Source organism: Theobroma cacao, chromosome 3 (assembly GCF_000208745.1).
Source record: "Theobroma cacao cultivar B97-61/B2 chromosome 3, Criollo_cocoa_genome_V2, whole genome shotgun sequence".
In the NCBI taxonomy this organism is placed as follows: Eukaryota; Viridiplantae; Streptophyta; class Magnoliopsida; order Malvales; family Malvaceae; genus Theobroma; species Theobroma cacao.
The window spans coordinates 28624314-28641564 of NC_030852.1; the positions used below are offsets into that span (position 1 = coordinate 28624314).

Here is a 17251-nt window from a genome sequence, read left to right on the forward strand (position 1 = left end):
CTTTCGTCGATTAAGAATCGAGTTAATAGGTCACCAATCACACCTAGATAAAAAAAAAAAAAAGATTGGTGACGACTCCCACACCTTTGAGATTTTTAATTTTCGCCCGCGTCTGGCGGACGGGTTTCCGGACCCGCACGTCACGACAGATAGACATGGAAGGTCTTCATGGAGACTGGAGGGAGTAGCATTTACAGTTACACCAAAAACATAGTACCAAGTATTTTCTATGTGAGCTGGAAATAAAAGGGAATGTGCACTGGAAGAAGGTTCGCTAAAGATTAGATAATTGCTTCATAAAACATGAGATTGTGATCAAAGATGGGATATAATGTTAGTATTATATACTTGAAAGGAAGTCCCATCATTTTGTCACGTCTCAACTTAAAAAGTGGCCACGTTTGAAGTGGCCTTTTGCAGGTTTTGCTTCTCCATGTTTTGACAGGTGGAGTCTTGAGAAGGGAGTTGGGGATTATGTTGGGGGCTGACATGTGATGGATTGGAATTAGATGAGTTTTATGGTTGAGTTGTAGCGGTTGGAAAAGAGTAGGGATAAAGTGGAAGGAAAAAGAAAGATAAGATAAAAAATTTTGAAAAAAAAATTGGGTGAAAAATTCAGATTTGATAAAAAAAGGAATGGGTAAAGAAAAGGGTAAAAAAAAGAGATGGAGATCTGTACGAGAGAAAGGTAAGTCTGGGTTGAGAAGGAGAAGCGGGAGGAAAAATTAGAAAAAAAACAAAAAGAAAAATTAAGAAAAACGAATGGGTGGTTTTTTTAATTTAATTTTTAATTGAGATTCAATTTTTTGTAGTTTTTCTCTCTCTTTTTATTTTTTATTATTTAATTTTTATTGATTGTATTTATAATTTTATCTTTTTTATAACTTTTTTTATTACAATGCAAGAAATAACAAAAAAAAAATCCTAATAATGCATTATATAGACCTATTAGTAATAGTATTGCCTATACATGATAGCACTGTGAAAGATCAAATAAGTTCAAATTTGATAAAAAGTTCATTTTAAATAAGTTTAATACGTCATCACAATATCTTTTGACTTTTAAAAATTTATTTTTACACATTATAATGTAATTTGCAAATGATATTTTGATTATTTTTTGTTTTTAATGATTATCCTTATTAATGTAAATTAATGTCATACCTTATTCATATATAAAAAAATTGTACCCAACGTGTAGCATGGGCTACACTCTAGTAGTCTAAAAAGCAATATATCTTTTAAGTGGTTTAACCCAATGTAAATTTATAAATTAAATAAAGCTGATAAAAATCTACACTCATTTTTAAAGATAAAATATTAGTATTAATTAAGTTCTTAATTAATTTTCTCTGATTATTTGTTCTTTTCTTTTAGAAATCTTGCTAAATATATATTTTTTTCAAAAAAATTTAAAGTAAGTATAATCACAGAATAACAGTCAAAACAAAAAACAACTAGTAATCGATACAACATCACATCCACTTGATGTGTATGAAAAAAAATTATATTTATATTGTCATAAAATCAAGCCATAAAACATACAAGCAATAGAATCATCACCCATAACAAGTTTAGCACCAAACTGGTGGACGACTTCTCTTGGCATAGAACGCTAGTTTTGGAGAAGGCATTGCCCTTGACAATAAGCAAAAGAATGTTGGGCAAAAAGCCTTTGGTAGCAATGACAAAAGAAAATATCCCCTAATAACAATACGAGCTACAAAAGATCATAAAAGAGTTACAAAAAACCAAATTTTAACAACTAAAACACGTAAGCAATTCTGAAAGTAAAAACCCCAAAGTCGCAACATGCAATTAGTCCCAAACTGTCCAACCTTAACCTCATTAACTACTAAGGATCACAATAAGCTTCACAACCCTTCTCGAGCCTTCAACGTTCCACTGTATTAGAAAGAATAGAGCCCTACCATCTCCTACAAACTAGCTCAACAACAAACCAAAGCCACGATCAAGGTTTAATTGAAAAAATTGAAAAGTTGATAGCAAGGAGAAAAAAACCCCATTGACCTTGACAACTAATCACAAATATGAATGAAAAAGAAATCCCCCATCAACTTATCATGATTGTAGCGCTCAAGGTTCATCAGTCAAACACCAAGGTGCCATCGTAGCCTTGTCACCCACACCATACCTCAAAACTAGTGAAAACCCTTCCTTTACCCCACCCACAAAGTCCTTCAAGCAAGAGATTAAGAACGGAAACAATCCCAGACCACATGAAAATTTTACAAGCAAAGTCCTTCCTTTTGAAAACCCCCACCACAATGACCCACAAACATCCCAAGTCTCAAAACCCTTTTCACTTGAAACTATCTCCACCCTCAAAAAAATAGACAAGAAAAAAAAACATCAACCTCATGCAACTATGTCCTAAACATTCACCTCCCTTTTTCCCTTATTAATCTATGAACCCAAAACAAAAGCATGAAAATTCCATACACAAATCAATGAAACAGCAAGATCCATCACATAGGAAAAAAAGCACACTTATATATTGATGCCTCCCAAGAAAGCAAACTTTTTAGATGGAGCAATGTTTTTTCTTTTATCTTTTCTTCTCTTTTTTTTTCTTTTTTCCTTTCTCTCTCTTTTTTTAATAAAATTATTCTATTATCCTTATTTTCTAATACAACACAAATACTCAAAGGGCTTTCATATGAAACTCGCCTTATTAAAATCCTACACCTATCTCTAGGTACAACTTAACTCTATGAACAAGTCATGAATAAAGCTCAAAACCCTTGGTGGCTCCGTACCAAACTCAAAAACATAAAAAAAAAAAACAAAATACATTATGGCTAAAAGACTAAGAAAGAAAAAGCTTCCCCCCCCTCCCCTCTCCTCCCCTTTCCTTTAGTCAAGAGAACACAACAAACAAAAAGTCCTTACCCTCGCAACAAAAAAACCTTTATTTTATGCACAATCCCTCTACATTCCAAAGCAATCCCTTCCAAGACAATCCACAAAATCATGCAGTCTCATAAACAATAAAATCATAAATCACTAATTTAAAAGATGAAAAACAAACCCTTTTGAAAAGAATCAAATAAGAACAAAGGTGAAGAAGAAGCAAAAAGCACAATTCTCTCACCCAAGGCAAAAAACCTATCCTCTTTAAGAAAAATAGGTGAAAGAGAAAAGTGTTACTCCTATGCCTCATGCGTTTCAAAATTTCTTCAATCAAGTAAAAAATTTTTAATCTTTTTTCTTTTATTTTTCATTTTTCCCTTCTTTTTTCTCTTTCTCTCTTTTTAGTTTTCCTTCTTTCCTTCATGCCTTCAACTTTTCCTACATTTAAAATGAAAAATTATTAAGAAAGAAAGAGAAGGCATGCCATTTTTAAGACCTACACAACACTAATGGTAGGAAAGAGTTAAAACATCATCCATGAAAAACATCACTATTAAGTTACTAAAAAGAAAAACTCCCCCTTTCTATCACCATTCACTCGGTATCACCCTCCAATTAGTCCAACATTAGTACCAAATCTCCCTCACTATAAAGGCTTGACTTTGTCAGGTCATTTGCCATCTCATTTGTTCCCCTAGGGATTTTTCTAACCTGTTGTTCACCTAACCTTATCTGTACGCCCACTAGACCTAGAAGCTCTTTCGTCAACCTCCATGGTGCTTTACTTGAATCTAGTACACATCTCACATTTATCGAGTCACTCTCAATTATCAATGACTGGTTCTCCACCCATTTCGAGACACCAAACAATTTAAAAGCCTCCTTAATCACTAGTACTTCAGTCGTGTTGACCTCAATGACCTCTACTAGTTTTGAAAACATTAATTTTATTGCTCTTTTCTTATCCTTCAACACTCCACCAATGGCTGCTAGGCCTAGGCTCTCCTTCACAGCCCTATCAACAATAAACTTAAGCCAACCTCTAGAAGGTGACTTCCAATTTGTAACCATTCTTTCTTTGTTTCAGGGGCTTTGCGGTTTGTTTATTTTTGGGCATCTCATAATCTCCGTCACTTTTCCTAAGTTTCTTGACCATCGTGCCTTTGCACATCATGCAACTTTTATCCTAACGATATCTAAACATTGCTCATTATCCCACACTTTGCCTTGAAAAATCGCCTCATTCCTTATTAACCAAATGCACTAGGTAATGACGAAGAACGCCAGTCGCCACAATCTTTTATCACCTTTGTGCAATAGTTCATTCCAATCAAGGAAAAATTGAACTACCTTGTCTTGCGTCGCCCAACTAATACCCCATTGCCTAATCCACCTCGTCCAAATCTTCCAACTCTCTGTACATCCAAAAAATTGATGATCACTTACTCCTTACTATCTCTACACAAAACGCACACTATTGAGTTAGTCCAGAGTAACCTCTTCTTGGCCAACTTTGCCTTAACTACAATTCTACCCCTAAAAATCCTCCAACAAATTATCTCAATCTTCATCGAAGCTATTCTGTACCACAACTTCTTTTAATTATCCCTTACATTCTTGTTTCTTGCTACCATCGATCTGCAGTAAGAGCTCATTAAATACTCTACACTCAATCTCCATTTCTAGATAACTGTATCCTCATATTCCTCCACCATTAGGTTCTCACTTATAGCCTTTATGAAACTATCCCATTGTTCCACTTCCCATTCAAACAAGCAGTGTTTTAGCTCTATTTGCCATTTCCATTCCCCTTCTACCCACTAACAATACTCCGTAACTTTACTTGTCTTATTCTCTATTAATGCATATATCCTAAGAAAAGCTTGCCTCAGAGTTAGTCTTTTTAACCATTCGTCATCCAAAAATCAAGCCATTCCTCTTTCCCCAAAATGAAACCAAGCCCTTCCCATAAGATTGAGCTACCTTTTCCATCCTCTCTGATAGGTTTGACTATGTTCTTCCAAATGAAAGATTGCTTATTCAACCTTCATGACCATGGAAGCAAAGCTCGTGGGTCATTATCATTTTTATCAATAATAACCTTTCTCTATAGAATGTCCCTTTCATTCCCGTATTTCCATATCCACTTATTGAGCAAAGTTGAATTTCTTGTTTAAAAGTCAACCCAACCTAACGCTCTAAACTCTTTATACATACAAATCGACCCTTAATCCACATAATGGATTTTTCTCTCATCTGTCGCCCTATTCCACAGAAATTTTTACTGCTTTTATTTTAACTCCTGGTTTACCGTTATCGACTTCCTAAATAATGACATATAAAAGGTAGGCAAACTCATTATAACCGATCTAATGAGGGTAACTCTACCTCTTAATGACAGCAATCTACATTTCCACCATGTTAACCTACTTTCAAACCTTTCCACTACTAGTCTTCACATCTTTTTGAACTAGTTTTAACTCTTAATGGCAAACCTAGGTACCTAGAAGGGAACTTTTCCATCTTACAGTCGATCTTGCCTGCCCACTCTACAATATCTCTTCTTCCAGGCCTATCTTAAAAAGGCTACTCTTTTGAAAATTAATCCTAAAACCTAAAATCAATTAGAAACACCTCAGTATCTTTCTCACGTTCCTAATTGATTCCCACTTTAGCTTGAATATTATTGTTCTATCATAAGCAAATTGCAAAAGTGACATAACTAGCCCTCTATTGCTTCTGTCAATTCCTTTGCATACTCCCAACTTAATTACCTCACTCATTAGGACATTGAAAGTTTTTGTGGCACAATTTAATAGGAAAAGAGATAGTGGACAGCCTTGTCGTTACCCCTTCGTTATCCTAAACTGTCTGGTGGGAACTCCATTAACCAACACTAATATCCTAGCCGTTAATATACAAGCTCTAACCCCACACCTCCATTTCCTTCCAAATCCCATTTTTCCATACACAAAATCTAAAAACTCCTAGCTAACTGTATCATAGGCTTTCTTAAAATCTACTTTGAAAAATGGCCTCCCATTCTTATCCCTCCTCATGTCATCCACAACTTCATTAATTATAAAAGCATAGTCCACAAGTTGTCTCTTTTTTGTGAAAGTGAAGTGTTGGTTACCTACCACCTCCCCTGTAGCCAACCTTAACCTATTAGGTAACACCTTAGTAATGATCTTGTAGATACTTTCTACTAGGCTTATAGGTCGGTAGTCCTTAATGCTTTTTGAGGTTTTACACTTAGATATAAGGGTAATGAAAATGACATACCGAACAAATAATTAAAAATAAAAAGACTAAAATAAATATTAAAAATAAATAAGAAAGATATTATTAGTTATAAAAGAAAAGTATATAATATACTTTAATGAATTCCTGTCATCTTAAAGATAACAATAGGTTAGGCCATTCAATCTAGTGTTCATCAATAATCTATGTTCCACAACCTCTACCCAACAAAATTTGATTTTATAAAAGAATTTCTGACTGCCAAGTCGCTCCTCTATTGTAAGCTTCTATACATATCGCATCTTTAAAAGTGTTTCTGATACGAAGATTACTTATATAAAAGTATCTTTTCACTTGAAAAATTAGCTGACGTGTTATATTTTAATACTTATCTAACAAAAAATATAATTTAATTGATAATAAAAAAGTAATAAAATTATTAATTTATTATATTATTAAAAGTATATGGATTTATCACTTTTAATTAACAATTTTAGACTGGACACTTGTATATAAATGGATTGAAGTTTTAGTGATCCGAAAGGCGGATGAGGGATAACTCACTCTTGTTCTTGGTATGTTAAACACAGTAGTGTTGCCTCCTACTCCTGTGGCCATAGCCCATAAGCAAATTAATTCATTTCTAGGCTTAATGGGCTCTGTAAAATGGGTGGGGAGTTTGCTGCATAAAGCCGGCTACAAAAGTCATGCCTAGTAAAAGTCAACCAGTTTAAACCTGGCTAAAAGTCAACAAGCTCTGTGAGCTGGTTTTAAAATGTTAATTAATTAATTCTATAGTATCCCTAAATCCAATTAATTAGAAACTTGAATTGACTTGGAATTTAGATTAATTTAAACTTAGAACTATTTAGACGATCTACAATAACCCAAGTAATATCCACTTAAAATTTGAATTAACCTCATGAACTTGAGATCTCTAACAAAGTAAATTTTAAAAAATTAGAACAATTTGCTCAAATCACACTTGAACTTCAAACAATTTCTTTGCTGATCACTTTCAGAGCATTGTGCTTTCCAATTATATGCGTTTCACCTTGATTTGACAACGAAGAAAATAAGAAGTGGTTAGGAGAGTTTAGGGTCAATGCCTCACAAATGATGTTTAATAGAAGATTTATTAATAAATAGCATAACTAATTTGTATAAAACTTTTAAATAAGCTCTAACAGATACAAGGCTTTGATTGATTAGTATAAACCGAAAAGAAAATGACACCCCAACACAGGAAGTAAGACATGAGGAATTGGTTAAGAGAGTTTAGGGTCAATGGCTCACAAAATAATGTTCAATTGAAGAATTGGTAAATAAATAGCATATGTATAATTTTTTTTAGGGAGGTGTATGATAGTTTGTTGCTGCAGGTCACGTATCTCTCACTTGCGAGCTAATTGTTACAATAATTCAATTTTAATTGCAGGTAGGCCAAATGTGAAAAATATAGTTGGGAAACCGTCTTATACATAATTAGTTAAAATAAAACTTATTTCAGATATTAATTAGAATATAATTAACATTGTGAAAAGAAAATCATCATTTTTTTAAAAATAAATTTTACATAAATCTTTTGTAAAATGACATTTTCTCATGTAATATTTTAAAGATATAATTCCTTTTTTTTTAGTTTTTTTAATGATAATAAAATAATGAATAACCAAGTTTTGAATTTCTGAAACAAGTGGAAGTAAGTTACGATAAGTAAAATGGAGAGGAGAGCAATATCCTGGTTTGAGAGATAGAGATAATTTACTCCGGGGTGATTGAGTTACGTGTTTAGGTTGGTGGCATTGAGTGAAAACTCCGCTCAACATGGCTTTCCAAACCATAATTATTTTGGAAAGTTCTTATCCCTGACACGAATTTCCCACTCCTTCCATTTTGCCACAATGCCACCATAAACACTGACACAAGCATTCCCATCGGACTCTTGTGAGAAACACAATAATTGAATGGATTTTCAAAGCCAGCAAAATGGTTTGGGAATTAGAAGGCTGTTGGCTACTGGTACTGGGTGGTTAAAACTTTGTATTTGACAATAAGAAAGTGAGGAGATCTATAGAAAGTGAGAAAAATCATAAAAGAAACTCAAAAGATGTTTAGTTTTTTTTTTAATTAAATAAACAACTAAAAAATATTAAAAAAAGTTTTTTATTATTTTTTATAAAAAAATTAATTAAAAATTTAACGCAATTACTTTTTAAGAATTGAAGTAAAACTCAAAATTTGATGCAAAAATAAAATAATCTCAAGATATTATGTGAAAAATGTTATATTTATGTGAGAGACAAGTAAAAAGAAATAAAAAGAACACGTAACTCGTACACGAATAAAGATCATAATCACTCTCAAAAGAGAAACTACCCTTTAAACAATTATTTAAATCTAACAAAAAAAGAAAAAAAAAACTACCCTTTAAGCAATTAAGCAGCATCTTATAATTTATGATTGTTAATCTAAAATGATTTCACTGTATATGTATCTTACAATTTACACACCTTTTTTTTCCTAAAAAAAATCAAGCTTGTTCCTTCATTGGCAATCTAGCTATATCGTTTTTACTAGTGAACCGCAAATTATACTATGGGAATGGTTATTCCTCAGTTAATTTTTTTCTGAACGTTAATTACTTAGTTAAAGACTCTAAATTAAAATAATTTTAAAATTAAAGAACAATATATGCCATTCGATAGTATTACGATATGTGTAGAATTCAGATCACTAGGGTCCATTAAGACAGGTCAGTAGAATGCGACCTTTCTTCCAAACCAACCAATCAACCAGGTGGCATACGGAGGATTTAAAAAACCTTTTTTATCATTAAAAACATATATTAATCGACGTTTGGTGAAGGATAAATCCACAAAGATATAGTTATGCAAATAAAAACAAATAACGTAGCATTACCTTCACTGGATGACAACAATTTAATTAATTTATGATTCTGCTCCATTTTTTGAGTGCTAAATGGTCAAAGAAGAGGCTGCTAAGCAAATTGCTATTCATTAGACCTTTAAGTTTCACACATTTTTGTGTCTTGACCCGACCAAGGTTTCCCATGGATGCTATAAATAAAGGTTACTCTTAACACATTCCTATGCAAACAACCAGCTCAAGAAATGGGGGCTCCTCACATCTCAATGCTTCCAGTTCTTTTAGTTGTTCTCTTCTCATTGTCTGGGGCAACTTTAGCTGATTCTCATGACGATTTCCTTCATTGCCTTTCTCTTCATTCAGCAGACTCTGCTTCTATTTCTAAGGTCATTTTCACACAAAGTAATTCCTCATATTTACCTATTTTAGATGTTTCTATTCAAAATCTCAGGGTCTCCACATCGGCTACCCCTAAACCCTTTGTCATTGTAACCCCACTGCAAACATCCCATATCCAAACAACAATTTATTGTTCAAAAACACACAAGCTCGAAATTAGAATTCGAAGTGGTGGTCATGATTTTGAAGGTCTTTCTTATGTTTCTGAAGTTCCATTTATCATTCTTGATCTGGTTAATTTTAGATCGATTGAGGTTGACACCAAAAATAAAGTTGCATGGGTTGAATCTGGTGCGACTATTGGTGAATTTTATTACAGAATTGTTGAAAAAAGTAAAACTCTTGCCTTCCCAGCCGGTGTTTGTCACACTATCGGTGTTGGTGGGCATTTTAGTGGGGGAGGTTATGGCATATTGATGCGGAAATATGGACTTGCTGCTGATCATGTAATTGATGCTCACTTAATTGATGTTAATGGAAGAATTCTGGACCGAAAATCCATGGGTGAGGATTTATTTTGGGCCATTCGAGGAGGTGGAGGAAATACCTTCGGAGTTGTTCTCGCTTGGAAGGTAAAGCTAGTTCCCGTCCCAGAAGTTGTGACTGTTTTCACAGTCAACAAGACCTTAGAACAAAACGCAACCAAAATTCTTCATCGTTGGCAACACATTGGTCACAAGCTTCCTGATGATCTATTCACGGATGTCACGATAACGAAGGTAAATTCCAGTCAAGTAGGGAAGAAAACAATTCAAGCTGCTTTCAAAGCCTTGTATCTTGGTGGGATTGATGAGCTAATTCCATTGATACAAGACAGGTTTCCTGAGCTCGGATTAGTAAAACAAGACTGCATTGAAATGAGTTGGGTTGAGTCAGTTCTCTACTTTGGTGGAGTTTCAAGAGAACGTCTGGATATTTTGCTTGACAGGAATGCTCTCCCAAAACAAACTTTCAAAGCAAAATCTGACTACGTGAAGGAACCAATTCCTGAAAGTGGATTGGAGGGGATATGGGAAAAGTTTTTTGAGAAAGAGGCAGAAATCGCTTTTATGATGATGGTAGCTTTTGGAGGGAAAATGGATGAAATTCCAGAGGCTGCACTTCCATATCCGCATAGAGCTGGCAACTTGTACCAAGCCTCGTACCTTGTGGCCTGGTCAAAAGAAGAAAATGCAGAATCTCAAAAGTACATAAGTTGGATCAGGAGACTTTACAGTTATATGACCACTTACGTTTCAAAATCTCCGCGAGAAGCATATTTTAATTACAGAGATCTAGATATTGGAACCAATAACGTCGGCTACACAAGTTATGCACAAGCTAGCATTTGGGGTTTGAAATATTTTAAGAATAACTTCAACAGATTGGTACATGTAAAGACCATGGTTGATCCTGAAAATTTCTTTAAGAATGAACAAAGTATCCCTCCTCTTTCATCTTCGCCGAAGAACAAGGGTCCCTAGAGTAAAAGCGTTCAGATTTCTGTTAAGCATGAATAAAGATGTCAATGAAAAGTATATTGCAAATAAAGAGTTTCTCTGTTCCTATTTCTTCCATGACGAGATACATGCCAAGTCTAATAAATTATAACCTTACCTTTGTTTTGCAGCAAACTTGGAGTAGTTTTTGTTTATCTTTTTTTTGGCTTTAAGTTTGACAGTATCAAACTGCCTCAGAATGTGTTAACAGAAGGCAGGGGCACAAGACCCCTGCATAATCAACAAACAGATTAAGTTTAACACAATACGCATACAACAGGCTCTGATGCATTTGGTATTTTTGGTATCTCTATCGGATAGCTTGAGGGAAAGCTTAGGAATAACAGATGATTGTGCTCAAGGGATAAAACCACACCCTTTCCTCGTAGAGTCACCACAACCTCAGAGTCCAAGTTCCTCGGTGAAATTGGCAAAGTATAATGTTTCTTTCTAATAAGGCTAAATTTAGAGCTTCAGAATCCCCAAAGTTCAGCACAAGTACTCCGAATAATCTCTGCTTTTCCCAGGTTTTCATGAGGATGAGACACCTACGAATGTCTTAACCAGAAAAAGAAAATGCTCTTAGGACAGCACCAACCAATATGTTTACTAAGCTTTTTGTTAGACTCAGGATTGTAGATGATAGCATGAATTTCAGTAGCTTCAGAAACATTGATATCTAATTCTACTGTTAACAACTACTATAAATGTTCATGGCCTTGAGAAGAGATATAATATTGGGGGTTAAGAATTTGAGATGTGTGATGAAGGGTCAAGAAGTTTGCTGGTAGGCATATCTTACTCTTGCCACCTACTATAGAATTTCCAGACATGACCTAGTTGTCAGAGGCTTTTTTTTCTCCTCCCTAGAATGAGTTTGTTTGAAGAATCAAAGAAAAACATAGTAGACTTTTTTATTAAAAAAAGATCAAGATAAGATACTAGACTTAAATATCCAAAAACCTCACATGAAACAGAAATTGTTGAGTGGGGACAGACTTCCTTGGTATGATTGTGGACGGTCAGAAAGCTGAGACATCATCCAAATACAGAGTTCCACTACCAACCATACCCATAAAGAGTAGACAATTCGCTTATTAAAATTTTATAACAACAAAACTATTAACTTGAGATAATATTCAATATTCATTGACGACTTTAGTTTTATTCATTAATGGATGGTATACCGGCAGATTTTTTCTATTATAATTAACGGACGTTATGTTATAACTACTAAGTTGGACTCCACAACCATGCACGAAAGCAAGTTGGAATAATCTTGATTGACTAGGCAAGGTGTAAAACTATTAATTAATATGGTCATTCTTTCAATTGATTTATCCTTAAACAAAAACAAAAGAAAATGAAAAACAACAACATGGACATATAACAAAAATCCAACAACAAGGACATGGACTTAAAAAAGAACTATAGCTACCCACCACAACCATTTTTCAATTTTTTAGACTTAAGCATACAAACGCGGAAAAGGTTGGAAATACAGATAAGGTACCTCCCTACCAGACTTTGAGTCACTCAAGATTGGTATGACGACCTCGGATGGCTTCAGGACTCTCTCCCAAAGCCTCACCCAACTTGTACACCACCATCTCAAACAACACGAACATGGCCCCCTCGTAAACACTCCCCATAGGCAGCAACGTCCTTGATTTCTCCCCACCCCCATCCTCCTTATCATCGGCCATTGTCTGTGCTGGTACATAAGCCACTACGTTAGCATGCTTCACACTGGATCCTGTCTCAGGCCGGGCAGTCAGCAGCAACACTCTACCACCATGGGATCGTGCCACCGAGCATAGGGCATCGACGGTGGAGAATCCTCCAGGGCCAGCTGAGGCTATGAGAAGGTCTTTGGAGGTGATGGGGGGAGTGGTCATGTCGAAGACCGAGTGGGCAGACAGACCCAGATGCGCCAGGCGCATGCACAGGGCCTTTAGCATTAGACCTTCTCGGCCTACTCCATAGAGAAAGACGCGACCCTTTTGGGACGCTATGGAGGTCAACTCTGCTACCATTAGGTCTAAGACAGCTGGGTGGGCAGTGGGTTTGGAGAAGATGGAGGCAATATGATCGCATATTTGTGAGGCTAGGCTTGCCATTGGAGTGTTACCGGTGTCCATTGGAAGCACAGTTTCTGCGTTCTTCAGTGCTAAGGTTTAGACCCTCACTGGATATGTTGCCGCTTGGCCCATGACCCGTTTAATTTGTAGTAACTCATAGAAGAGACAGGACACGTGGAGCGAAGATGCTTTGGATAAGCGTCCGGTTGCAACGAATTGAGAGACAGCAAGGACTGCCTAAGTTTTATCCATACAAACTTTCGTTACCTCAGATGGAAATTTTCTTCGTCAATCCAATTTCACGTAAAATATGATAATACTCAAATTTCATGTTGAGTTGGCCCCGTCTTAATTGAAACTTATGTTCAGAATAAATCATCAAACAGATTGCTTGTCCTTCATCAGCATAATGGCAAATTCCTATTTCGAACAGTTTTTAAAGCCCTGGCAAGGTGTTTAGTAGCGACAACATAACTCGAAGTATGTGAATCAGGGTGCACAACAAAGTCGCAGTACCTTGCCATTTTGCTTATTTGTTAAAGACCAAACGTTGGGGTGCCGCGAGATTCACACAAACATGTCAAATTCGGGAAACTCTTATGTACGTGTGAACTCAAATATGGAAAAATACAGAAACTAAAGTATTGTTCTTTTTTTGCACCAAATTACCACAAATGAAAGTCAAAAGAGTCAGCTTTAGGTCTCAGATTGGTCTGATGACTTCTACACTCCGTTTGCTGGACGTGCAGAAGACTTTTGAGGCAAAGTTGAAGTACCCTCCTCTATGTCTATATCTTTGACACCAGAGCTTAATGATGAAGATGAATCACCCTCCACATCATCATCTTCATCGTCAAGGAAAGAGCCCTTACGTCGGAGTTCCTTTACCTTCAAAAACTCATCATAGTGTGCTTTTCTGTGTTCCTTAAAACTCATACCACTCCGGTCTGTTTCAGAATCTGACAAAAGTGGAATAGACTAGAACCATCAACCACAGTTTGAACACAACACAGTAAATTGTAAACAAGTGATGACCTAAAAGAGGTAAGATAGTATGGGAAGGTGGAGGCTAATGAGAGGTGTTCAACCTTCATCACTGTTTTAGAATAGGGTCATGTATGATTTTTAAGACATGTCACTACTATTTCTAATTACTTTCTCAATAATATAAAAAGCATTAGAGAACACCAAGAGAATCATACAGATGATTGGAACCAAGAGAAAATGGCACAAGAAAATGATGGAAAATTCCTAGCTCTTAGTGAAAGCAGAAGTTTAGAAGCTATAACGTTGTAATGACACAACAACAGGTAAATCATGACTGTTCAACAATCAACCTCCCACCCTTCCTCCCAAAAAGAAAAAATTAATATGTTCTTGTGATGATAAATTTCACTAGAAAAAGCAAGGGTTTTAACCATCAAAAGGCTGTCTACAAGCAAACCTTATCCATTCACATCTAAGTCTGTTCTCAAGCAACTAACAATATTTTTTGTCCTCACTTTAATTCGCATGAAAGATAAAGCAGACATTAGAAATGCTGAAAGTAAAACATTTTTCAAATATGGGTTGTGAAAAGGACAACTTAAAAGCAAGTCAAAAAAACCACCTTCTTCCTGATCCATGGGATCAGCCTCATCCTCAGAAGACGTCCAGCCACCAGATCTCCCAGTTGTTTTTCTACTCGAGGAAGCCACATCATTCAAAGCAGAGCGTAATTTCTCTGCATCCATAGCATCACCTATGCAATCGTTGAAACTACGTCTCACAGGAGACAAAGACCCTACAACCAAGATTCAGACTATAAGGTGAGAAATGTTATCCAATTTTCAAAATAAAGCTCTTACCAAAAGAAGAAATTAAGTGAAAAGGCTGTAACCAACCTTTAAGGATGGAGAAACCACTAAAGCAAATGTAATTTCAGAATGTTGCAAACCAAAAATAGAGCAACGCCATTCTCTAATATGCACACATATATTCACACATAAAACAATAGGCTTCTGCAAAAGGAAAAACACTATGTGAATGAACATACCATCATCTTCAATCATGGGGTGGTATGGCGTCTTGGGTTCAGTTATCTTCTGCCTTACAGGTTTATTTGCTTCAATTTCCCCCAGATTTGCCTCATCCCATCTTACACGCCTACTGTTACCCCAACAAAGAATTATTAGATCCAAAGCACAACAAAAGAAGGTAACTATATAAAACTAAAATTCTTTCGTCAGTAGCAAACTATATTAAAATAAAAATGGAAGCCGAAAAAAGAACAAATATAATGCAAAATGAGAATATACTATAAAAAAGCTAATACTTGACTACTTGAGTCAAGAACCTGGATTCAAACTCCAGCCATAGCCTAAATCAATACATTGATAAAAAATATTGAGGCTGATTTCTAGATGAGTTCACTATGTCCTTCCCCATTAAAGTGTTAAATCTACATAAGGCATTGTCACTTGGCACAACATATAAATAACTCAAACATGCACATTTGCCCTCATTTTTTCTGGCACAAAAGGCTCACCTACGGTTGTATCAAACCATTAACAGATACTTTTAAGTCCTTTCTAAAATGTAGAAGTACCTTATGAAATATTTAGTAATTTGAGCAATCCGTTCTTTGTTGGTCAATATACTAAAGAAAGCCACATCTAGAACTACTTCACTGAAACCTAAATAGGGAGAATGCAGGCTCAGAATTGCAGCTGAAGACATTGAGGTTGTTTAGAAATGCAAGAAATGCTTCAAATATAGCAAGAACTTCTTATTGCATGCTATCATGAATAATAAAAAAAACATTATACATGCATACAGGTTGACCACCAAACAACCCTACATCCCATCTCATCTACTTCCAAAAGAAAAAGAAAAAGGAAAGAAAAGAAAAGAATATGGAAGACATTAGGAATTACTTCATCTGGAAAAACTCGCTTTCTCCTGAGTGCCAACAGCAAGCTTCAAATCAATTTGATGCACTGAAACATTATTATAATCACTTGTTTAAACTTTAATATATGGAAAATGAAGAATATAAACTGTAACACAGATAATCAATACAGGGTCATACAACTGATTTATGCTATAAGCAGGCTTGCCTTGGCTCTTATTTATGTAAAGCCTAACAGGCCAAGGACAAATCCTGCCATAATGAGTTGAAAGGAAAACAATGATTCAGAGTAGATAACAATACAAATTGAGAAATTAAGTACTAGCAAAGAGCAGAGGCTATAAAACCAAATTGTTACAAAAGCATAAATAGTCAAACTGCTTAGAAGAACTTGTCAAACCTAATATTAGAAAAAGCTGATAGTGGCCATGACATGAAGAAATTATAGAGATTTATCCTGAAATAAACTAAAAAATCTCCAACAGCTGCTTCATCAAGAGAACTACTTGCAGCAAAAAATTTCATTATCCTAGGGCTACATTCTTCAGCAACTCTACCTAGCTTCATTGAGTCACAGAAAATTCTTAATTCCTGAATGAAAACCCTAATAAGTTCATTGATTAGAGGTCTACCGCTCTTACAATCCAACATGATAATAACAAGAACAGACAGAATATATCAACATGCAAAATGGAACACTTCTAAGCCAGTTAAGTATTCAATGAGTCAAGGGAAAAAAGGGACCAATAAGAGCATATGACACAACTAACAAACTGAAAAACCCTTATCACAACAAAATTATAGCTATAAAGTACAATTACATGCAAGTAATTAAACCTAAAATCAGACAGGGCGAAATCCCAGAATAAAAAGAACACAACAATCCAGTGAATCAAATATGTAGAACTAACTAAATCAATCCATTAATTCAAGCGAAGGATCAGCCTATGAAGCTCAGATTGGTTGTTGAGAAAATGCATAAATAAGTACACAAAAAGTTTGAACTTTGAAACGTCCAAATTAACTCCAACAATCATTAATAATCCAAAAACAAAGCTTTTCCATTTCTTTCGCTTTTCATTGAACGAATTATAAGCACATGGAAAACAGAAGGAGGAATTCGTGAGAGATTTGTACCTTTCGATCGCTCCTCTTGACTTACCAAAGTTCCGCGAAAACGTTCCTTTCTATCTTCGGGGGAAGGGGCTTTTATTTTTCTCATTTTTAAGTGTAATTCCTTGACTTTTTATTATTTCTTTTTTCCAATTATGCCCTTGTCTATTTCCAATTACCGGTTGAATCCTGCTGCAATGTAGTTACCGCCACCTCCCGATTATTTTACTTTTACGTTGTCGTCAGTGTCTTTAAGTTTTAACGATTCTCGTAAATCTTGCCAC

General features: G+C 35.2%; 3 protein-coding genes across 11 annotated transcripts; 1 reads left to right on the forward strand and 2 right to left on the reverse strand.

The window, feature by feature from the left end:
* On the forward strand, positions 9252-11015 carry LOC18605538 (cannabidiolic acid synthase-like 2). Its single transcript, XM_018117464.1, has one exon. It carries the CDS (start codon positions 9252-9254, stop codon positions 10866-10868), a length of 1617 nt encoding a protein of 538 aa, XP_017972953.1. The 3' UTR covers positions 10869-11015.
* LOC18605539 (3-hexulose-6-phosphate isomerase) lies at positions 10634-13324 on the reverse strand. Of its 8 annotated transcripts, none has more exons than XR_001927128.1 (3): positions 12405-13324; positions 11002-11114; positions 10634-10887 (listed from the first exon to the last, which is right to left on the reverse strand). XR_001927128.1 is itself a non-coding variant. In XM_007038588.2 (2 exons), the coding sequence occupies exon 1, from the start codon at positions 13022-13024 to the stop codon at positions 12416-12418; it is 609 nt and encodes a 202-aa protein (XP_007038650.2). In that variant the 5' UTR covers positions 13025-13324; the 3' UTR covers positions 10638-10887; positions 12397-12415. The 8 variants fall into 8 exon arrangements, 5 of the variants coding, with proteins under 5 accessions (XP_007038650.2, XP_007038649.2, XP_017973061.1 ...); XR_001927127.1 differs by having other exon boundaries at positions 12397-13324; XR_001927126.1 differs by having other exon boundaries at positions 11002-11441; positions 12397-13324.
* LOC18605540 (protein phosphatase inhibitor 2) lies at positions 13420-17074 on the reverse strand. 2 transcript variants are annotated; one of them, XM_007038590.2, is made up of 5 exons: positions 16992-17074; positions 15880-15942; positions 15000-15112; positions 14574-14747; positions 13420-13923 (listed from the first exon to the last, which is right to left on the reverse strand). In XM_007038590.2, the coding sequence occupies exons 2-5, from the start codon at positions 15882-15884 to the stop codon at positions 13688-13690; spliced, it is 528 nt and encodes a 175-aa protein (XP_007038652.2). In that variant the 5' UTR covers positions 15885-15942; positions 16992-17074; the 3' UTR covers positions 13420-13687. The 2 variants fall into 2 exon arrangements, with proteins under 2 accessions (XP_007038652.2, XP_017973068.1); XM_018117579.1 differs by having other exon boundaries at positions 15000-15109; positions 16992-17073.

Coding starts and splice junctions, on each gene's coding strand:
- LOC18605540 (XM_007038590.2), bottom strand. Junction 14,748..14,999: donor CCCCATGATTGAAGATGATG/GTATGTTCATTC, acceptor TCTTGGTTGTAG/GGTCTTTGTCTCCTGTGAGA. Junction 13,924..14,573: donor TCCCATGGATCAGGAAGAAG/GTGGTTTTTTTG, acceptor CACTTTTGTCAG/ATTCTGAAACAGACCGGAGT.
- LOC18605538 (XM_018117464.1), top strand. CDS start 9,252: ATGGGGGCTCCTCACATCTCAATGCTTCCAGTTCTTTTAGTTGTTCTC.
- LOC18605539 (XM_007038588.2), bottom strand. CDS start 13,024: ATGGACACCGGTAACACTCCAATGGCAAGCCTAGCCTCACAAATATGC.